This window comes from Cheilinus undulatus, linkage group 11, assembly GCF_018320785.1.
Source record: "Cheilinus undulatus linkage group 11, ASM1832078v1, whole genome shotgun sequence".
NCBI lineage: Eukaryota > Metazoa > Chordata > Actinopteri > Labriformes > Labridae > Cheilinus > Cheilinus undulatus.
The window spans coordinates 10,336,581-10,353,327 of NC_054875.1; the positions used below are offsets into that span (position 1 = coordinate 10,336,581).

General features: G+C 38.8%; 1 protein-coding gene across 4 annotated transcripts in view; it reads left to right on the plus strand.

The window, feature by feature from the left end:
- ttll10 (tubulin tyrosine ligase-like family, member 10) overlaps window positions 1-16,747 on the plus strand; it is a 74,864-nt gene that overhangs the window by 43,910 nt on the left and 14,207 nt on the right. For 2 of the 4 annotated variants that reach the window (XM_041799479.1, XM_041799482.1), the window contains exons 2-7: window positions 10,057-10,170; window positions 12,479-12,774; window positions 12,910-13,066; window positions 14,426-14,544; window positions 14,805-14,925; window positions 16,439-16,524. In XM_041799479.1, the coding sequence (XP_041655413.1) occupies window positions 12,561-12,774; window positions 12,910-13,066; window positions 14,426-14,544; window positions 14,805-14,925; window positions 16,439-16,524 (697 nt within the window). In that variant the 5' untranslated portion in view covers window positions 10,057-10,170; window positions 12,479-12,560. Of the gene's footprint in view, window positions 1-10,056; window positions 10,171-12,463; window positions 12,775-12,909; window positions 13,067-14,425; window positions 14,545-14,804; window positions 14,926-16,438; window positions 16,525-16,747 lie in introns of all 4 variants that reach the window. The other 2 variants (XM_041799480.1, XM_041799481.1) reach the window with 2 other exon arrangements.

The window sequence follows — 16,747 nt, forward strand, 5'->3', positions numbered from 1 at the left end:
GGGCTGGGCTGGACCTGGCTAGCAATATTTCTTCACCATACATGTCTATAGGATGAAAGGGTTATATACTGTAGAAGCTTCATGGATTAATGTTTGACTCTATATAATTGCATGGAAGCACACCTAGTCTCTATTCTTTACCTACTTTTAGGATTTATTTAAAGATATTATGAAACAGTCTTAGTTTGCTTAGAAATGCCTCTGAACGAAGATTAACTTCCCAGTGCTAAAACAGGCAAAGTTAAGTTTCATAATGCTGTAGCAAGTTACAACTGCAGGAGGAGAGAGAAAACAAACAGGCAAGTACAGGGGAGGATCAGGAAGGAGATTAAAACAAAAATAATGGACCAAATTTAAAAACTAAGAAGAGCATAAAGCTGACAAGAGTACAAAGAGTGAGAAAAAAGAATTACAGCGCTGGCAGAAACACAGGCCAGTCTTTAACAATGTAACCAACAATTCTAATTTTCTGCCTTTCCTCTAGATAGGGAATGTTAAACTCAATTTTTAAATGTACAGTATAAAGGAAAGGTGCTGTGTTCAGTCAGAGGTATTGATGCCGATCCTTACCAGGAAACATCTGGCCTGTTGCTTTTAATGTATTATTGCCCTGATACTGAGATATAATATTAGCATGACACATTAATAATTCAAGATTTTTCCACACAAATGTTATCACTTAGTAACTGTTAGCTGCAGGCAAAACTGAGTGTATGAATAGGACGACGGCACAGATCACTTGATTTCAACTGTAACATATTGATGATTAAACAAAAATAAACACTGTGTAAGTTTAAAACCCTGTGCACACTGCCTACTATATTTTCAAAGGTATATACTTCAGACTAGAGGTTAGATGTACCGCCTAAGATGGTTAGATGTGGCCCTTGGCTTGAAGCTTGATTATATAACATTCTATGAGAACCGTGTAGAGTCACCTCTACTCCCCCTCCCTTCCTGTTCTTCTTCCTGTTTCATTTCCGTAGCTCCGCCCCTCTTCTCACATACCTCCTCAGGAATGTGCATGTCTGCTAAATTGAATATTGATGATGGCAAAGCTATCGTGGAGGGGTTTTGCTCTGCTTTTCCACAGAAATCAATGGCTGAATCCCAGGCAAGAAAACACTTCATCTCGGCATGAACAAATTCTACATAAGTCTGAACATTGCCGGTAACTCCGCCATTGTATCAACTTCTCACTGAGCTGAGGCCCAAGCGCACCCACTACAGTGGCCAATAGGAACTCTCCCTCTGACCTGAGCCTTGATTGGCTGCGAATACTAGCCACCTCATTGGCTGGAGCATTGTCCCTTGCTGGTTTTCCTCAAATGAGAGTGCAGCGAGGAGGCGTTGCAGAAGTGTGTTATTCTGTTAGATGACTTCAATAACAAGACCCTGACGGGTTGTGTTGTTTTGTGGGCATACAACACTAAAAATAAATCTTACTTCTTACTTTAAAGCTCGTACGAAGTCCTGCTCATCCTCTCGAGCCAACCAAGTCGGACTCAAGGGAGTCCAAGATGTTCTGTCAGACAGCACAATGATTTTTTTTACCTTTTTTTACTTTTAGTGTTTTTTTTTTCACTCAGTACTTGATGCGTTTTAAATTGTAGAGAATTACAATACTCCCCCCAAAATATAGATAGGTAAAAGAAGGGATTTTTAAAAAAAGGACAAGAACACAAAAAGACAGTTAGTTACAGTAGTTTGAGTAAATGTAGTTGCTTTCCACCCATGATTAAATTACTGTTTTTCTTTAATGAGGGAGAAAAGCTGTTCAAAAGTGGTGCTGCCAGCCTGCTCCACTCTGTGAGCACACAGTGAAATAGTATGGTGGAGGGCGAGTAAGTGAGAGAGAACACTGGATGCAATTACGCATAAGTGGAGGGGAAAAAAAATACTTCAGGTGCTTCTTTTTTTCTGATATAGCTCAGTCTGTCAATAAAGTTAATGAAGTGACAGCAGACGTCTGTCACTGATGATCACAAAAAAGCTTCCTTGTATAGAGCTAAATGATGTTTGTGTGTCTGCTCCTCATCCTTACTGCTCTGATAATAAATAGGCCACATCTATAGTACATGCTTTTACACTGTGCTCATAAAGATCTCTTATGAACAAATTTCTGTCTCAGATTTGTAGTTTAAACTTAAACAGCTAACTTATGGAGGTTCAAATAATGCTCAGGTCTAAAGACAGTTAATGGGATGGACCAGCCTCGGCTCAGAGAGAACATGCACCAGCTGGGGTAGGGATGGAGTCTTTTGGCCTTCTGTAAGCTCTACTGCATACCAGCCATAATAGACATGTTGTTTGCACCATGATATGTCTCACACATCTGTCTCACTCTTGTAGCTGTTGATTAGCTGTGATGGAGGTTTTTTTGACTTGATCAATGCCTTTTGCTCGCTTAAGTCTTCTCCTTTCACAAAAGTTAAAGTGAGCATATCTCCATTTAGAAGTTTTGTTATTGGCAGACTAAGCTTCTCTGCTCTGGTATCTTTATAAAGAGTGCGTGCTAGCCGACGCTAATGGGTAATGTTTTTATTTTGCCTTTTGACTCACATGTCCCTTGAGAGTTACAGCAGCTGTCTTAAAGCAGTTGTTGAGGCTGTAGTCTGGCTCACTGTGCTGGTAAAGCCAGAACCATGGCTGGAAAGGATTAACCTCTGTGTATGGTTTTTATTGTTTTCTTACATATTATCATTTCTTTCTTACCAGGTTTATTCAGTTAGACGAAGCCAGCTAGTTATAGCATGCTTTTTAAGCTAAATCAGGTAAAATATTGCTGCTTAAAATAGCGTGTTTGCTGTGTGCAAGTAACAAAGCATTACTCTACTAGTGATAGCCACTGCAAGTACTCCAGTACTCAAGTACTTGTACCCTATTTTTTTTAAGTTTCCTAACTTCCAATATGTTAATCAGATCCTGCAAGGAGAAGTGTGCTGCTCTTGTCATTGTGAAATATAAATATTACACTCATTCAACATGTAAATGTCGAGGGGCAAGAATTATTCAGCATGTATATAAATTTTACATTTCTTCCTCAAACTGAGTGCAAATCTTTCCAGATAGGGTTTTATTTGTCCAGTCCTTATCCGAGCATTGAAGAAGTGCTATGTCTTCACGTCTCCATCCTACATTTGTCAGCAGTGTGAATGAGTGAATGCAGACCCTGGGAACAAAGTGCACCCCCTTCTCTATCAGCCCCCTCTGCTGTAATTCTATAAGGAAATCATGAATAGTGGGAGACCCTATTGAGGCAGGCCTTTCTTTACATCGTAACTTAACTCCATCCCTTCCACTATAACACCTTGACAAGGAGAATCCCTTCAAATAATGGGTTGTGCAGGGACACCATTGCTTCAGGCTGCATCCCTGTAATTGCGGAGCACTTCCTGGTGCAAGAGGCAGTTGGGATGACATGGGAATGGGCGAGTCTCCAAAGACACGCACACATTTTATGGTGTCACCGCCCCGAGACAGACAGGCTCACTCTCAGCTAATGATTTATATCCATCATTGGTTTGATTGTCACGTTTAATTCAGATTCTCGGTTAACAAACATTATGCTGTGTGGGAAAACAGTCTGAACCACTGTCTTTGTCAGGAAGTGATGTTTTCTATTATTTCATTGTTTTTGGTGGAGTAACTAGGAGAAGAGCATTAGCACTTGTGGGTACCTAGAATGGAGAGCAGAATCTGCAAAACCTGTAACTTTTTAAGACACAGAAAAGAGAAATTAGAGAGGATCAGGGAGGTTAATGGAAAGTAGAACGAGTCATATTTTGTTCAGCCTTTTTAAGCTTACAGACAGAGATAAAAAGCAAACTTTCAACATTTAAACTTTAAAATCAGACATAGAGAACACAAAACCATAGGCATAAAGAGCGTACACATAATTCTGATATGCAAACATACTCTCATGTGCACACAAGGACACACACTCATGCAAACAGCCTCTTGGCAGATGGTGAACCATGAGGTCGACGGGGCTGTAAAACAAGCCTGTTCTCTTTGTCCACCTACGCAGCACTTTGCACAGTGTGTCTATCAGATGGCGGCTCTTTATCAAGGTGTGGCTGACACTGGCTCCACACAAAGCTCTGTTAAACAGGAGTATAGTATCAGGCCCGCTTCTAATAACTGGGGTGTTGTGGCTGAACTCGCATCCCTGCCAAACAGGTCTCTGTTACTGCTGCACTTCTGCTCTCAGACGCCTCAGAAGGAAATTTACAGCCAGTTGTGTAAAATGATTGTATAACGTCTTGTAAATTTAGTCATGTGTGAAGGATGTGATGATATCTAAAGTTATCTTTCTTGTGAACCGGGAGGGAGATTTCTACCTTACTGTTTATTGAGTTCATTAAAGTACATATCTGTCAGCAGATTCATCATAAGCGTTTCTCTGAGGCCTGTGGCCACAAAAAGTTTTTCAGTCTAACTGCTCCAACTATATTGGCCTCATTTTGTGTACAGAAGCTCCAAGAGGACACGCAATCACTCATTTTATTTAAATGAGCGCAGGGTTCCCATGGATCTTCAACAACTCTCAAAAAATATTTTATACCATTTAAGGTCATAAAATGTCTAAAAATCATATATATCCTCTTGAGAGGACTTACATTTGTGACTCAGGAGTGTCTGAATTCTTGATCAAATCCTCACCTTTAAGTTAGTGTCATATGATTTTTAGCATTATTTCTATGTATTTGTTTATTGGTAAGATGATAGAGGAAAGAAGAAGAAGGCGGGGACATCAGTGTTCAAGCAATTTTGGCTTCATTATTAAAGTAGAGAGAAAAGATAGTAGAAGCAGAAAAAATATACTTGTGACTTGAAAGATGGCTGTTAAATCCTGGCCAATGTGAATGAAAGCTTTAAAATCCAGAAAATACTGAGACCCCCTGGGTCTTTATGTCTTTTTTTTCCCAAGGTAACAATGTTGGATTTCCTGTGATTTTGATACAATTGTTTTTTCTTCAGAAAATAATGTATTATAACAATGAGCAGCATTGTTATGTCAAGTTACTGAAACAATTACAGTCGCTAGAAAAAGTATGTGAAACCTTTGAGATTTCTTGGATTTCTGCCTAAATTGGTCATCAAATGTGCTCCAATCTTCATCTAATTCACAACAATAGACAAACACAGTCTGCTTAAACTAATACTGCACAAAAAATGATATGTTTTCATGTTTTTAATTGAACAAAACATGTAAACATTCACAGTGCAGGGTGGAAAAGTATGTGAACCCCTAGGCTAATGACTTCTCCAAGAGCTAATTGGAGCCAGGAGTCAGCCAACCTGGAGTCCAATCAGTGTGATGAGATTGGATGTGTTGGTTAAAGCTGCCCTGCCCTATAAAAAACACACACCAGTTTTGAGTTTGCTGTTCTCAAGAAGCATTGCCTGATGTGAACCATGCCTGGCACAAAAGAGCTCTCAGAAGACCTACGATCAAAAATTGTTAACTTGTATGAAGCTGGAAAGGGTTACAAAAGTATCTCTAAAAGCCTTGATGTTCATGTGTCCATGGTAAGACAGACTGTCTACAAATGGAGAAGGTTCAGCACTGTTGCTACTCTCCCTAGGCGTTGTTGTCCTGTAAAGATGGCTGCAAGAACACAGCACAGAATGCTCAGTGAGGTAAAGAAGAAGACTAGAGTGTCAGCTAAAGACTTACAGAAGTCTCTGGCACACGCTAACATTTGTGTTGACAAATCTACAATAAGTAAAACATTAAACAAGAATGGCATTCATGGGAGGACACCACGGAGGAAGCCACTGCTGTCCTAAAAAACCATTGCTGCACATTTGAAGTTTACAAAAGAGCACCTGGATGTTCCACAGCACTACTGGCAAAATATTCTGTCCATAGATGAAACCAAAATTGAGTTGTTTGGAAGGAACACACAACGCTATGTGTGGAGAAAAAAAGGTACAGCACACCAACATCAAAACCTCATCCCAACTGTGAAATATGGTGGAGGGGCCCTCATGGTTTGGGGCTGCTTTGCTGCCTCAGGGCCTGGATGGATTGCTGTCATTGACGGAAAAATGAATTCCCAATTTTATCAAGACATTTTGCGGGAAAACTTAAGACCATCTGTCCGCCAACTAAAGCTCAACAGAGGATGGGTGAGGATGGATGATGCAACAGGACAACGACCCAAAACATAGAAGTAAATCAACAACAGAATGGCTTCAACAGAAGAAAATACACCTTCTGGAGTGGCCCAGTCAGAGTCCTGACCTCAACTCGATTGAGATGCTGTGGCATGACCTCAAGAGAGCGATGTGCACCAGATATCCTAATAATATTGCTGAACTGAAACAGTTTTGTTAAGAGGAATGGTCCAAAATTCCTCCTGACCGTTGTGCAGGTCTGATCTGCAACTACAGGAAACGTTTGGTTGAGGTTATTGCTGCCAAAGGAGGGTCAACCAGTTATTAGCCTAGGGGTTCACATACTTTTTCCACCCTGCACTGTGAATGTTTACACGTTTTGTTCAATGAAAACATGAAAAAATATCACATCACATCACAACCCAACTATTAAACCAACCCCAAAAACAATTAACATTGAAGCAGTTTTATCAGGAATGACTAAAAATTCGATCTGTTTTTACAGAAATCCTCCTGTCAGCCATGATTTGTTAATATGATGATAAACAAAAATGTATCAGTCTAATCCTGATTAAACCTGCAGTTTTCTGTGTCATCTCTCCACTTCAAGCCAAAAAAACTCAATCGCCCCCTTGAGGGCCAGCTGCAGTGTAGGCAGTAGGGACTGATCTCACTGTTAATGACTCGAAATTACCATCAATTTTAAAAAGGACATATTTTAACCTTTTAAGACACGTTTATATTGGTCTCAGAGGTCCCAAAAATATGCCTGTGAAGTCTGTTGCTGAAAAAACATTCCAGTATTGGATTTTTGCATGTCTAAAAACTCCTCTGTTTCAGCCTTGCTCAGAATGAGCTGTTTGTGTCTGTGGCTTTAATTGTTAATGAGCTATCTGACTCCGCCCCTCGCAGGAAATGGATGTGGCTTGAAGGAAATGGCTCTCCTGATCTTCCTCTCAGTATCGGGAAAGGAGGGTGGAACTTTCTTCTGAACAAGGAGGGCCAGCTGAACCAGGGGGTGGTGCTACCTCCCCATATGACATCATGAGGGGAAAATCTGAGAACTGCTTGTTTTAGCACACATTTTAGAAAAGAAGGTATCAGCACTCAAAAATATCCTTTTAGGTAGTTTTTATTTAGGCAAGGCACAACGGATGTGTTTCGACTTGTGGTCTTCTTCAGCGTTTTCAGACAACACTTTCTTAAGTGCTGAAACTTTCTTTTCTAGTAAGTCTTTTTTTGTCATGCACCTTGAGGAGTTTATTGTTTGTAGTGATGGGAAGTTCGGCTCTTTTCAGAGAGCCAGCTCTTTTGGCTCGGCTCCCAAAGAAGAGCCGGCTCTTTCAACTTGTGAACGGCTCTTTATTTAGGATGTTTTGTAGCCCTATATTTACCTTAACTTTGCAAAAACATAATGGTTAGTGTGTTGAAAACCCTTTTACATTCAGTGTTTTTATGAGAAGCCTGATAATTGCCTAATTTTGTTCATTTGTGCTGTTGCCAAACCATTCTTAGGTTTAGCATTTAAATTCCACTGGTTAGGGTTAGAATTAATCCCGAGCGGATGTAGACGTGTGTTTGCACATGCGCAGTACAAATCGGGTTTCCGGGATGGATCGGGTAGCGACACCCCCCTCTGTGTTTTCACATAATAGTATAATTCTTTATCCTCAAATGTGATTGGCTGCATGGCCGCCATGCAGGCCAATCAAAACAAAGTTCTATCCAGAACTGGGGCTGAGCACTGTGAGAGCTAAGCAGCGAAAGGAAAAAAAACTGGGAGCCGGCTCTCACTCTATGCGAGCCGGCTCTTCTGATTCACTTCAAGGCATTGGCTCTTAGAGCCGTAGCTTTTGCGCATGACCCATCACTAATTGTTTGGAGGGTGCTCCTTCTTTTGCTTCCTCTTAGCACACATTTTCTCAAAAGTGGAGAAAGAGGGGAGTCAGGCGGAATGGATTTTTCTTATTCTTGGGGGGATTGTGGACAGGCTAGGGGGAACATATTGTTGTTAGAAAAGCCTGAAAAAGTGTATTTTACATAATTTATGACCTTTAAAGTCATGTTCAGGAATGAGAGAAACACAGTTAAATGAGACATTCAAAGAAGCACTGGTGTGTTTATTTACCATCACTGATCACTGTGGTGGCAGGGAAGAGCTAGTTGATGACCCTTGCTATAGAGTTACACAAAGGCAGAATCTAGTGAGATATCTGAAAACCAACTATTTTCAAAGAGCCTAAATTTTATTGCTTTAGGCAAGTAATGCAGATTTATGTAAATTATTTTGATTATGACTGTTAAATTTCAATGTAAAACAGTTAAAGAAAACTGTGTTGAATTTTGCTGTATAGCCTTTATTGTCTTGCTTTTATTTCAACTTCAATTTCAGCCATTTAAAGTGTTCTTTTTCTATCAGATATGGGTACTTACAGACTGAGGGTGGCTGCTAACGGTTCTAGTGTCTAGATGGATCCAATGGCTAATTTATGGGTGCATCTAACTCATGGAGGCCATCATGATTGTGGGATACGTTTTATCAACATCATGTTGATAGACCAGCATATGTAACAAAAATTCACATGTGCACAACTTCATTTTGTTGTCTCATTCTGATTGGCCCATCATGAACGTGACAGACAGGATGTTTGTCCAATCGCCTACAGAGAATTTTAAGAAAAGTCCTACCCTTCTCATGTGCTTTTTTATGGGAAGTTTTCCAGCTGATACATCTATGCAATGGATATATGAAACCAAAGAAGAAATTTTGTTTTACACTTAATTGAACAAACTCTTTCTCAAAGCTTGGACTCTCTCTGTCTTTATGTCAATGAAGGACAGCTTAATGGATTCATTTTTTAGCTTAACAATCACGCTTGTGTGGCTGTTACTGTCTGCCTCTTCTTATATCCATGAATCTTCTATTTAAAACCTCAGCAGTATAAATATTTGCTTTTATTGTCTGTTCCTTGTAATACCGTTGACCTGGTTCAGCTCTCGTCTGGTATAACTTTCTAAACAATCTACTCTGCTCGGTGTGAATGCATACTTTTAATAGCGTTAGCGTTAGGTCTATGTGTCACCATGCCTACTGCATGTGTAATTATATGGTTGCATGGATTCTGGGTATAAGAGGTACCCACCCCTGTCAATTACCAGACTGTGGGGAGGAAGAGACGAGATTATGCATAATTGCCAACTGTGGCTGGGCCTGGGTGTTTCCTCCTGAGTAGAATCATGGAGACACAAAGGTGATAAGTGGATTTGCCAAGAGAGCAGACAAATGCTATGTTGCTTAACTGCATACCTGCGGCTGGATTTGGCTGTAGACAGTATGATTAATGATTATGTCTGCTATCAATTTAATGATTAAAGGAATGATTTAGATCAATGGTGTAGTGACATAATATACTTGATTTATATACCTGGGCTATCTTTAAGGTGTATTTAAGAGTTTGGAGGTGGTATTAATGTCAGTTTTTGCAGAAAAACAAATGTTCATTTTCTCCCCTAAACATAATCTTTTATGTTCCAGCACCCAAGAATATAATTTAACCTTTTGTGTGAGGAAATAATAACCTGTTACACCTGTAAATCCATTGTGATTGACACTCTGCTCTTAAGTTACCATAGGGTTCACACAACAGAAGCTTATCTGCTATTAATATTGAATGAGGCTAAACTTAGAGGTGGGTAGGGTGTGGGATACATAATCTTGAGCAGTTAAGTTGTCTTGAGCTTCTGTTGGTGTAAGATACAATCTACAAAGGGCAACTGTTGCCAAGGGTCCCATTACCTAGTAACCACTGATGTTTACACTGGTCATTGTGAGGCTGTTTTCTCTCAGTGTGGCAGGCTTTGTCTCATTTCAGAGGGTTAAACTGCTGATAAAACATGTGATTCCTCCTCTGTTTATTGTTTTTGTCTCAGTTTGTAGGTTTGCTGTTTGTCTGGGTCTTGCAGATGGACTACAGACACACTTCACAGAGGAAGAGCTGGCTGAGTAGGAGGAGTCTGACTGTCCATGTGTGAATGGAATTAAAGGTAAAACCCCTCACTTCTATCTATATAATTTAATAGAATCATGTATATGCAGCACCTTACATATCAGTCAGAGAGCTCGTTTTAAGATTTTTAGTGTTCACTTGTTTGCCAACTTCATCGACATTTGATGTGAACTGGTAAAAGACAGGGATTTAATAAATCTAGATCCCTTTGGAGATGTTAGCAGCCCCTAAAGGCTGAAAGGCTCATTACACAAAACCTATCAAGTGCTGATTTGCATTTTCGTCACCAGTTTGGCCGTGCCAAGCTCAAATGGCCCTGCTCAAAGCAGGCCAGCCCCACATTCAAGCATGACGTCAGAGCATTTTGCGGGGTCCGATTTGCTAGGAGGGATTCACCCCCTCTGCTACTTATACCCCTCCATGATAACTTTTCACCCCACGGGGAAGCAGGGGAGAAACATTTTTTCCCTTCCTCTGCTCTAGTTGTCCATAACTGTTACAGCGGTGTCAGCATTCACTGTATGACTTAAATATTTATGACACAAAACCAAAACTTGAGATTTTTGTGCATGCTACGGTCCAATAGTTGTGCACGGCTTCTCACTCTAACTTCTGCATCTACCTATAAGAAAAGTTTGACCCTTTCCCCTTCTTATAGACAAATGAATTCTAGACTTTAAAAAAATAAAATGCAGGAGATGCTTGTACTACCCAATCCAAAAATGTGATTGTCTTCATTTTCTGTTCTTTAGAAACCCACAAATCAGTAATAAGGAGACTGTTCTTTAACTTATATGCAGGAAAATCCTCTCCTTTTGGTGATAAGCGCAAATTATTGTTTGTTTACTGATCGCGGAGAGAGAGAGACAGGGGAGAGAGAGAATGTAAAAAGTGCAGCTTGCAAGCGCTGTCGGTCTGCAGTTTGATTTTTGCTTTAAAACGATGTTAAGTCATTCAGATCAGACAGAGTAGAGAGATCAAGGAGGGTTCAAAACACTGCGGCATCAGATCTAGACATCAAACGGGTAGCTCGGTTGTGGTGGAAAAGCAAATCCCCTGCTGCGCTGGGCTGCTGTGCCGAGTCTAATGGAAAATCTAGTGACACAATTTGGATAGAAAATAGTTATTCATCATAGCATTGATCACATTCTTGAAATTATTTTTTGCTAAGGTCCTGTTTATTTGTTCCATATTTATTCCACTGTGCCTCAGTAGCACTCTCTGTATTTATTGACATTAGTTTCTGATGTTCACTTATTCATAATTCTCTCATGATGCTTTTTAATATATTTAAATTATTTTTTATGTACTTCACATTGCATCATGGTGATATCTTGTAGTATTATGTTCATATACATTTATTTATTTATTTAATTAAGATATATATATATATATATATATATTTTATTTATTTTTTTTTAAACCATTTTACACTGTTCACCTCTTTCAGCAAAGTTATACTTAACCTTGCAAAGCAGATGGGCTTGCCAGACTCCATCTTCGTAATCAGGCAAATCCATCTTGAAAAGCCCCAATCTTCAATGTTTGGCTGAACGAGCACTGTTTAGACCAGCAGCATCATTTGAGGAGAATGAGGCTACAGCTACAGGCAGGGTTTAGTTTTACTTGAAGCCGTTTGCAATGGCTGCCTCCAGTGTGGAGTAGCTGTTGTATAGCATCTATTTTACTTACTGACAACAGATAACCGTCCCAAAATTCATTTTATAGAATTTCAGCGTTAACACTCAGCCTTGTCGAAGAGTGGCGCTAACTCCCCACATGACGTCATGAGGGGAAAATCTGAGAGCGGCTTGTTTTAGCACACATTTTCTGAGAAAGAGAAGGGTCGGGCAGGTGGATTTTTCTGATTCTTGGGGGGATTGGGGCCAGGGGCACATATTTTTGTTAGAAAAGCCTGAATGGTGTATTTTTCATAATTTGTGACCTTTAAAGTCACGTTCAGGAATGAGAGAAAAACAGTTAAATGAGACATTCAAAGGAGCACTGGTGTGTTTATTTACCATCACTGATCACTGTGGTAGCAGGGAAATGCTATTCCAATGAAATGATGTGGACAACTGATGCCTTTAACATGTTAACTAGCATTTACCATGTAGCTGTTGAGAGCTTAGGAAGAGCAGTAGCCTCGCTGACTAACACCACCATCAGTTAAGCCTTAATGATTGCTTAGCTAATTTGAAATCTCTAAAAATAGATAGCAGTCCCAAACAGTTGTTAGCCTTCTTTAAAATGAAGTGGAAACTCCTCATTTCTGTCTGTGCACCTAAAAGGTTCACCTGTGTCTGAATTTTTCTTGCCCTCACCAACAGTTTGTGCCGTCACAGGGTCATGTCGGCTGAGTGCTCAGAGCAGCCCTGCAGTTAAAGCCTGGAGGACACAAAAGCGAAGAGGCAGCAAGAGGAAGAGATGGAGAAAGAGGAAGTGGAGGTTCCCTGTGGGCAAACCCAGCCTCTCTGTAGCCTGAGGCAGGAGCAACCAAGAGAAGAGCCGCTTTCATCACATGACCATAACAGCATACAGGAAGTGATATCAGAGGGTGAATTAGAGCAGAGCCAAAGGGAGGAGATACTGAGGTTTTCCCACATGACTGTCAGCCAAGAACTCCAGCATGGAGGGTCAGGTGTGTGGCTGATGTAGAAGAAGTGCCCGTTTTTATTCTAGTATTTATGTTGTATAATAATAAAACATGTAAAAGTACAACCACCATGAGTTACAGTGTGCAAACAGGAGTTTGTATGTATTTTTTTGTTCAAAGGTGCAGGTGCGAGCAAGATCGAACAAAACCACCCACAGTCTTTCTCAAGGGACTCTTCCACCCTTTCTCACCCAGACAGGGGCTGGGAGCGCCGGGTAGAGGAGCCCAGAGGGTCTGGGCCTTTCTTCTTTTTTGGGGGAACAAATGGAGCTGAAATGTGAGTAGTACACATAAAAAATTCAAATCTGAGTATGCATTTTCTCTCATTTCTAGTAAAAAATAAAAATATAACAAGGCTTATTTGAAGCCACACTCACCTGTCTATTAGTCAACATCTCACTCATATACAAGACAGAAAATAAGATCTGAATAGCTTGAAATAAGTGACAATATCTGCCAGTGGAACAAGTTGTACTTGTTGAGTTTTGAAACGAAATGGATGGACTCATTTAGATAGCACATCTCATTTCAAAACATCAAGTAAAAATTGCTCTAACAACAGATATCAAAAATATGAGCAAACTCAGCAAGCAAATTTAACTTAAGTGTCTATCGATAGATTAATAAATATCTGAACAGAAGTACTATCAATCACAAAGTAAAAGCATAACAAAGACCAGTTTGATCAGTAAATCCCTTAACCTGATTATTGACCTGAAATGGGTTATTGACTAGACATAACTGGACCTCGGTGAGTCATTTTGTACATGCACTCCTTCACATTTCTGAATGTATTACAGTTATGTGCTGTTCAAAGCACTTTGAGGCTCTGTCTTATCTCTAAAAATTTAAACATTAATGTAGCTTCCCACTGTAAATGTAGATTTAGAAGTTTACATTTGAAATGTAAAATAATTTAACCTATACCATGTGATTTTAATATGTGCTTAATTATTAAAGCTATTAATCCCAATTCTTAAAAACAGGGCCATCTGACAAACATTACACAACTAATATATGATATTTATTTATCATATACATTCATATTATACTAGACGGTTCATCTTGTCCAATAACTGGGACTTAGAATAGGCTCAGTAAGACACCTTTAATTAAAAATTACACAAATATTTGCTTAGATTTGAGATGCAGTGTAGATATATACATAAGGAGGAAGAAGGAATTTTATATCCATTGTTACTTATGGCTAGATTTTTCTTCACCACTGTAATGATGGTAAATGTTGCTTAGTGCTGAGCTCATGGTGGATTTTTGTTGGGTCTTTATAACACTACAACAAAAAATAAGGTCAAGATCTGCACCCTTGCTAAACCGTCTTCAGATAACATTTGTCATGAGGTAATGCTATCCAAATAAAAACTGTTTACTAACTGATTATTATTTCCAAAAATGTGATCACATTCTAAAAGGTGTATGACATTTTAAATACTAGTATGTAAAGTTTTATTTGAGAAAATAAAATGTCAAAAGGAACACAGGAAGGTTTTTTTGGGGTTTTTTTTGTTTTAAGTTTGGAAAAACATCATTAACCTGGTTTTACCTGTGGCTTCTGACCTCTTGATGTTTGTCATTAAAGCAGAAGTGTGATTGATTTCCTCTGGGACTTTTCCCTCAGAGTGAGCAGTTACTGTGAGAGAAGAGGATGGAAGAGAGTTTACAACAAGCACAGGGAAGATTTCAGACTCAAGTGGTGTGAGACAAAATCTCCAGCCAACTACAAGAACTTCAGAGAAGGTTCAGAAAACAGTATATTATTCACCTAATCAACACAAACATTGTATTTTACACTATTCTGTAAAATGAATGTAAATTATTACCCCAGGTTGGGGAAATTTAAAGATATAGTGGAGAAAAGAAGATGTTTGTCATACAAATTTAACCAGAATTTGCATTTTTTAAATATAGAATAACAATATTATTAGAATAAATGTTTATTATAGAATATTCCATTTACAAAGAAAAACTTAGAAAAAACCCTGTCACGTCTTTCCCAGGTGAACAGCTGATGTACCAGATTCCCAACAACAAGGTGCTCACCACAAAGATCGGCCTCCTCAGCAGTCTGAGGGAATACGAGCGAGTCAGCAGCAAAGTCAACCACGGAAGAGGCCTGAGGTGAAATAGATGACAAAGCATCTTCTGTCTTCTCTACTTCTTATTTCTCAGATGAAAAGGTTTCTCTTAGTGAAAGCAGACAGAAAACAGATAAAGAAATGAAAGGAATAAAGGTTGGAAACCAAAGCTGTAGCGGAAAAAAATCTGTTGAAATAACAAGTTAAACCCTTTGTGAAATATTTAAATGGTAATTAGTTTGTGGGTTACTTCTTGGAAGTTCTTTGAAAACTCGAAATGGAAAAGTAAACATCTAATTTAAAGATAGAATGACAAAATATAAAGAATGATGGCTTTAAATGTTAAATACAAACATGACGTTCTAAAAGAATGGTGAATAAAAGGTGGAAACAGTTAAGACAGGTGAAAAAATATCATGCTTTTTTAATTATACTCACTTTGGCCTCTACTGGCTTTAGTTTAGAGACTGAAAAAATTAATGTTTTCTTCTGAATGTGACGATTTAACTTGAAAAGATTTTCTGCCAGAAGTTAAGATTTCTGAGGAACCATTTTCACACAAACCTTTCCCCCTCTTTACATCTTAAACGAAGGAAAGAAAATAAATGATTTTTAAGCATAAAAATGGATCAAAAATCTGTTGTTGCTTAGTCTCAGGTCCCATGAAGATGTTTATTCTTGAAAATTTTTCAGGGTTTCTGCAGAGTCTTAAAAACAATTGAAAGTTTAATAATCCATCAAGCAAAAATTAAACCTTTTATGAAGGATTAGAAAATCTTCCATGCATGACCATAAGGTTTTAGATTTTGTAGCTGTTTTCAATTTTGTATTTGTCAAAAGAGGTTGTAGGCTGTTTTTTCTGCTTTTGTTTTTTTATTTAAGTTTTAAGCACGAGTGAGATCAGATGTGTTGTCAGTCTGCATGCTTGTTTATGTTCTGGCCCTTTGTCCTAGCAGGGCATCCTTAAAACTCCGGTGTGACCCTAGCTAGCAAGTTAACTCTGTCATCAAGTAATGTGTTTATGTAAATGGTTTGTAAATACAAGTTTTCTATGGAGTGGTTGGAGGAGAAGCTGATGGAGCTGTGGTTTGGGCCTATAATTATTAACATTTCAAAGGATTTTGGAAATAAAGAAGCAGGTTTGCAGAGAGCATTACCTAGTGTAATACTTGCACAGGATCTGTTAATGTTAGCATCTCAAAGAAAGCTTTATTTGCATACTTCAACAACAAATACTGTCTGCATTTTTATCACACATTCTGCACAGAACATGCACATAACTATGTCACTGATGTAAATAAAAGATGCAATGAGGTCTACAAATATATAAACATGGTCTTGAAAAAGTCTTGAAATGTATTAGATTTAAAGTCAGATTTTCTGTTCAATTTTTTGATTTTCTGATTTTTTTATTTTAATCATTTGTATGAGCTTGAAATGTTTTTTTTTTTAATCATGCTGTTGTTTCATTTTACTATGTGACACTTTTAATCCTATTTTAGAACAGGCAGTGTCAAACACTAATTTTAGCTCATCTAGATCATTTTGTTGTACAGGAGGCTAAAAATGGAGGAGTTCATTCCTACGACCTTCCGCATGGATGTAAAGGAGGAGAGAGACGCATTCTTTGCCCAGCAGGAGGGTAACATGCCTTAACTTTTCACCTACATTAACTTTTAACACAACAGCGTAACACTGGTCAGACTGGATCTGTGTTTGGTTCCAGATGAATCAATCAGACTGAAGCTGTCAGACGTTCAATGATGTAAAGAGGAAGAATAATTTGAGCTCCACAGAGTGGAGACAACAGTTGCCATGGCGGTTGTTTAATCAAACAGGTTAAGGACGCTGGAAAATAATGCACT